The following is a 6,000-nucleotide window of genomic DNA, read 5'->3' on the forward strand; positions in this document are numbered from 1 at the left end:
ATTAGTGGAAATGCGTATTCCTATATATAAACAGTTGTTTTTCTTTATTTTTCAGACTGAATAAAGAACATGAAGCCCACAATCAGCTGATAGAAGAGCTATCGAAGGAAGTAGAAAGGCTGCGATCGGAGGCAAGGACTCCGGCACTTCCTACCACATCACCGGAAGCCCTGAGATTGGACGAGCTGCACGAAGAAATGGCATCACTCAGAGAAATCAATAGCCAACTGCAAGAAGCCAACGAAGAACTTCAGGCGAATCTTTTGCACGCAGGAGTCGAGCAGGGCAGGAAACTCACCGCCGGAGAATTCAGTTTGGCCTCAGAGCTGGAGGAAATGACTCAAGACGAGGTAAGTGCAAACGCACAAACAACTAAACCAAAAAAAAAAACAAATTTTTAATATCAGTCATGGCTTTATTCGCTTCTTATCGTTCATTTAATGGGGAATTAATGCTGGGTGCTTATATGAGTTTATTTTCGTTTTTCTAGAACAATTTCCAGAGGGACCCAGATGCTATAGCTAAGGTATGCACCGCACTAATTCTGTTTTCTCATGCATCCAAAAACACACACGAACTCACACAATTAACTATGTTTGTTCTTCAACAATTTTTCTTGATTTTGAGTAAATCTAATCTCTAAATTTTTGTTTCTATTCAAGATCCAACAAGCTCTGAAGGAACAGCAAGAAGTTAACGCTCAACTACGCTCCTACATCGACGGAATACTGCTGAACATCGTCGAGAAATGTCCGCAACTGCTAGAACGATCTTCTTAAGCAGCAGAAGAAGGCATTGCCTTACTTTGGTTTCTCTTTTAATCGATGAACTCATAATATTAATATATTTTTGTATTTTTATCTGCAAGATTTTTAGGGATCATTAACTTTTTATACGTCAAACCACGTCGAACATGCAATTAGTTTCTTTGTAAAAAAAAAATACATATATATTTAATAATTGGATGAAAATTAAGGAAAACATATTATATATTTTGTAGGCTCAAATGGTCCGTCCATTTTGTGATTAGGTGCTGTGATCACTAAATTTTTTTATTATTGCGGTTTTTCAACGTTACTGCATAACGATTTATTTATCCCTTGGGCCACAAGCGGATCAATAAATGTTTATGCAATTAAATTTAAGTGCCTTTCATATGATTTTGTGTTTCCCGTCTTGTGTATTACCGTGTACTAAACGAGAGGATTTTGTGAAATGCGAGGAAATTAAAAATTTTATTCAAAGATATAAATATATTGTTATATTATATTTGTAAAGAGATAAATATATATATATGTACGATTAAGTATAAACGAAATAAATGTTACATTACTAATATTATATTGCAATTTGTAAATATAGTTAAGGTTCATAGTTCGTAGCTAACTTAATTTATTTGAAGATAATCATTTTCTCGAGAGTAGTCAAACGGCCTATCATTGTGTAAATGTATATTTGAATCTCCTGTTTGAGAAGAGTGGAGTTTGCATTGAATTGTTTTAATTTGTAAATAAATATTAAGGTTTAAAGAGTTAATCAAGACGAAGCGTCTTCATTTCTTATTACCACACTTATTTCTTAATTTGTAATTTATTTATTTATTAATCGACTTCGTATTAATTCAGTTATGTAAAGTATTAGTGAGTAGTTGCTTTTCTTGATATTATTTCTATAAAGTTTACTATATAAAAAATAATACTGTTGTAACCCAAAAGGGTTATTCAAGATTGGGTGTCATCAAACACAAAAAATACAAGAGTAGAAAAAAGTTTATTGAAAATATGAAAAAATCTGTATCTTATTTTTTTATACAATTAATGATAATAAACGAATATTACTGTTAAAAAATCTAAACTAGGTATTATTTATTACTATTAGAAGACGCGGGAAATTTAAAGTTAATGCAAACTTTGGCGATCCTCGGTGTTGTGTGTAGAAGCCAATTGATCTTCGCTTCGTTGCAACTGTAAACGAAACAGATCAGCGTCGCTCATCTAAAAAAAAAACATAATAAAAATCTGAAAATGAATTTTCGTTAAATAACTTCATCTTACACTTATAAATCTGGGAATATCGTGCTCGACCATTTCATCCTCGGGGTCTTCATCTTCGTCTTCAAACTTCCTACTATTATCAATGGCACATAAACTACACTTCTTCATCTGTTTGACGTTATTATGTAAAGCCAATCTCTCCCTGCTAATACTTATCTTCTCTTCCGCCAATTTCCGTTCGCGTGCAGTTAAAGACGCCATTTGCGCTTGGATTTCTCTCAAACGTTCGTTGTAATTAATTTGGAGCATTCTTGCTTCCTCCAATGCTCTTTCACCAACCGCATTCTTCCTATTAGCATGTTCTAACGACTTCTCCAGCTCCAATTCCCTAGAAGACACTTTCTTCTCTCTATCGATCAAATTCCTTTTCAAAATCTCGACTTCTCGAATTTGCCTCAGCAAATTATCTCTTTCCCTGTCCGTCATCTCAGCTGCTTCTTTGGCCACTTGCATCGCAGCTTCCATTTCAACTTTGGCACGTTGAGAATCGTAATTTTGACCAAGCTTAATACTCGTTTCCAGTTTGATCTTTTCAGTATGCAAAGCCAACTTTTGCTCGGTTATCTCTTGTATCATTTTATCTTGATCAGCCAAAATGCTTTCACGTAAAGTCTTAATAACAAAAAAAAAACATATTAGTTACTTAAAACTTTCAGTTACTTACCACCTAATGAAATATAATTACCTTCATTTGTTCTCTCTCCCTCTCGATGGAAGCCCTATTAAAATCAGCCTCTCTATCCAAAGCTGCAGTTCGAGCTGTTAACGTGGAAGCTGCTTGTTGTAGAGCAAACCTCTCCTCCCTTGAGTTTTGCGATTGTTCGGCTAGTTTAATTTCTAAATTTCTCACTAGACTCATCAATTGAGCCCTTTCGGAGTCAGCCGAATCTCGAGATTTTTCCAAAGCCAATCTCATCACTATATAATTAATTGAAGATAACAAAACATTATTTTTTTCAGATGATATAACTTACATTTAATTTCCTCTTCTTTCGCTTTCAAAGATTCTTCTCTGGCAACACTCAAAATTCCATAATCACTTTCAACCTTGTGTTTCATTTCCAATAAAGTCCTGCTGTTGATATCCAACAATTTTAAATTGCTGTCCAATTTGTGAGAATACGCAGTTGTTTCTTGCAAAGCACTTGCTTCGGTTTGCTTAGACATCTTGATGTTCTCAATAATAGTGTTATACTCATACTTGACTTCCTCTAAAATGCGATTATTGTTTTCCCGCATTTGCTTTATTTCCGTCTGATGCAATTCGTATAATTCCTCAATTTTTCTTTTCTGCTTAGAAATTTCCGACTCATGTTCAGATTCTATTTGCTCCATTTTCTCTCTACTTTTGATTGTAATTGTATCCAATTCCATTTTCAAATGATTTTCCATCGATTCCATTGATTGCTCCAAAGTAGTCAATTGTTTCCTAAAAAAAATAATATTAATATTATTGATTATAAACATTGTTTAAATTGAGTATTTATACTTGTAGGATTCTTCGAGCAAAAATAATTCATCGTGATGTCGTTGCTTCAAAGTGTTAATTAAATCTTCGTATTGTTTAGTAGTTTCTTCATTTGCGGACTTCTTCAACTCCTCAAACTTTTCGTCTTCTGCGGATTTCATTGTTGGCACAGATGGTTGACCAATGAGCATCTGTATATGATTATTTATTCGTTCCTGTTGTAGCCGCATGTTGTTTTCCATCGCCGATTGCTTAGCAAATTGACGTTCCAGTAAACTATTGAAGTGTTGTTCTTGTTTCATAATAACCTCTTGCTGTTTATTCTGAATTTCAGATAAATTATCTTCATATTTCCTGAGCTGCAAAGCCATTAGAACTTGAGATTCCTGCTGTTGCAAAGCCAAAGAGGCGTTCTGGTAATCGAAATGCGAAGCTGCCAATTTTTGATGCGTTATCAGCGATTCTACTGGAAGTTGTTCTTGCACAGTTTCAGATTTTTTTGCTTCGTACGTTTCTACGGTCGTTTCCGATTTGTTGGGTTTCATCGCAGCTCCACCCAACCAATCAGGAACATCGGATGCAATATTAGGCGTGCTTTTAGTTTTCATTTCACTCGCTTGAAAGAGTATTTCCGTTTCCGGTTCTTTTTTCCTGGGTTTAGGTTCAGGTTTCGGTTCTGGTTCAGGCTCAGAAAATAATCCCAGAGGATCAGCAACTGCAGCAGTTTTCGGTCTACGTCTTCCTTCTCTTGGAGCTTCAAGTGAAGACAAACCAAATCCTTCAGACCTCTGATTGATATGAGGAGTTGATTGGGTCGTCTCAATTGGATCGTTCTTCTTAAACTTGCTTTCTTTTAGTAAATCGTCAAGCGAAAACGCTTTCTTATCTTCCTCCTTGGTAGGATTTTTCAAACTCTCTATCAATGCTGACTTTTTAGAAGTTTCCGGCTTCTTTGAGTCTAATATATTTAGAATATCGTCATCTTCTTCAAAAGTAATCTTCTTGGAAGCTTTTTTCACAGGACTTTCGGACTTCTTTAGGCCGAGCCAATCGTCCTTTTTAGTGGAAGACTTGGATTCTTCCAAACCAAACAAATCGGAAATATTTTTCTTTTCCGGAGTTTTGCTTAAACTGGACCTCTTTGCTGCAGGTTTCGCTTCTTCGAAGAAACTATCGTTGCTTCCGTCTGAGAGAAGATCGCCGAGCGGATCGTCCAGATCGAAATTGGTCATAGTTTAATTCAGAACTTAAACAAAATTAAAAGTATAACAGACGTCGTTTTCTATATGCACTGGGGATGAATTCAATGTTTTTGTTTGTATGATTTGTTTGTGTTGCTACTAGAAACGTAGTAATTTTAGTTGCATAACTTGATTAAAGACAAACAAAAATACTGTAATTAACTTAATACAAATACGTTCACCTTTAATTTAATAAGAAATAACAAAATATTTTTATAAATTAAGTACTTTAACTACATAAAATTTTATTGAAATCATTAATCTTGTGCTAAAATAATACTAAGATGTATTTAAGTAAGCTTAATGTTATTTGAATAATAGCATCATGTAAACATTATATTACTTAAGAATTTATATTAATAATAATTAGTATAAGAGAGTTGTAACATAATTTGGAATGTAAATAATAAAAACGTAAACAATTGCAATAAGTTAAATTTATCAGAAAAATTATTATTGTGAGAAATCTTTTATTGATAAAACTTTTATTGATATTGAAACAATGATTTTCCACACATAGGATATTTTATTTATTTCTAATAAATCATGTGATCATAAAACAAAATATTTTCAATAACATTTAACCCTTTCCAGCCCAGTAATTCCAAATGGAATAATTAATTTTTAAGTTCAATTTTGTCTCTCGATGAAAAAATCTGTTGGAAGCAACTAATGTGAATTGAAGAAAAATATATCTATTTTAACAGTAGGCAATATTGAATAATGAAAAAAAAACATGTATGATATTTTTTTTATGATTACATAAGTGCTTTTATAAAGATTTGAATAAAACAAATAAAAATTTGAAAAAGAATTTGGAACAATAATCAAACATGAAAGATCCACTACTACAATGGGCTATAGACCATAGGCTTTCTGTCGTTTTAACATTATTATTCACAGTCTTTTATATTTATTCATATATGAAAATTGTGTTTTATAAAGAAATTAAATGTAATCTAAAATCGCTACGTATATCTGGTTGCCTGTATAGAAAAAATCTAATATTGTATGAAGATCCATCAATTTTATAAACGATTGTTACAATTAATTGAAAACGTAGTACAATAAATGTAGTAAATCAATATTTTCAGTAAAAACTCTAATGCTTTTATTTTTTTTAAATATATACAATTAATGATGATTTTGATAACTTTTAATTGATCTATCATCAAAATTTAATTGATTTTGATATTTTTTATAATATTTTTTTCCTTCCTACTGCTTCTTCCCTCTA

The 6,000-nt window shown here is 32.6% G+C and overlaps 2 protein-coding genes across 6 annotated transcripts in view; one reads left to right on the forward strand and one right to left on the reverse strand.

Moving 5' to 3' along the window:
• Positions 1-1,248, forward strand: part of LOC108565809 (rab11 family-interacting protein 4) — a 48,373-nt gene extending 47,125 nt beyond the window's left edge. For 3 of the 5 annotated variants that reach the window (XM_017925427.1, XM_017925429.1, XM_017925430.1), the window contains 3 exons: positions 56-350; positions 491-526; positions 663-1,248. In XM_017925427.1, coding sequence (XP_017780916.1) covers positions 56-350; positions 491-526; positions 663-779 — 448 coding nt within the window. In that variant the 3' untranslated portion in view covers positions 780-1,248. The remainder of the gene's footprint in view (positions 1-55; positions 351-490; positions 527-662) is intronic. The other 2 variants (XM_017925428.1, XM_017925431.1) reach the window with 1 other exon arrangement.
• A 650-nt stretch (positions 1,249-1,898) lies between these two features.
• LOC108565804 (uncharacterized protein PFB0145c) lies at positions 1,899-4,754 on the reverse strand. Its single transcript, XM_017925421.1, has 5 exons — positions 3,544-4,754; positions 3,029-3,483; positions 2,740-2,972; positions 2,055-2,666; positions 1,899-1,994 (listed from the first exon to the last, which is right to left on the reverse strand). Exons 1-5 carry the CDS (start codon positions 4,752-4,754, stop codon positions 1,899-1,901), a joined length of 2,607 nt encoding a protein of 868 aa, XP_017780910.1.
• Between the last annotated feature and the right edge of the window lie 1,246 nt (positions 4,755-6,000).

Source organism: Nicrophorus vespilloides, unplaced genomic scaffold (assembly GCF_001412225.1).
Source record: "Nicrophorus vespilloides isolate i.1.1-1 unplaced genomic scaffold, Nicve_v1.0, whole genome shotgun sequence".
NCBI lineage: Eukaryota > Metazoa > Arthropoda > Insecta > Coleoptera > Silphidae > Nicrophorus > Nicrophorus vespilloides.

Excerpts from the sequence above, each read along its gene's own strand:
- LOC108565804 (XM_017925421.1), bottom strand. The coding sequence starts at position 4,754 with ATGACCAATTTCGATCTGGACGATCCGCTCGGCGATCTTCTCTCAGAC. Across the intron at positions 2,973-3,028 it reads GAAAGAAGAGGAAATTAAAT|TGATGAGATTGGCTTTGGAA; the intron begins GTAAGTTATATC and ends TTAATTATATAG. Across the intron at positions 1,995-2,054 it reads ATATTCCCAGATTTATAAGT|ATGAGCGACGCTGATCTGTT; the intron begins GTAAGATGAAGT and ends TTTTTTTTTTAG.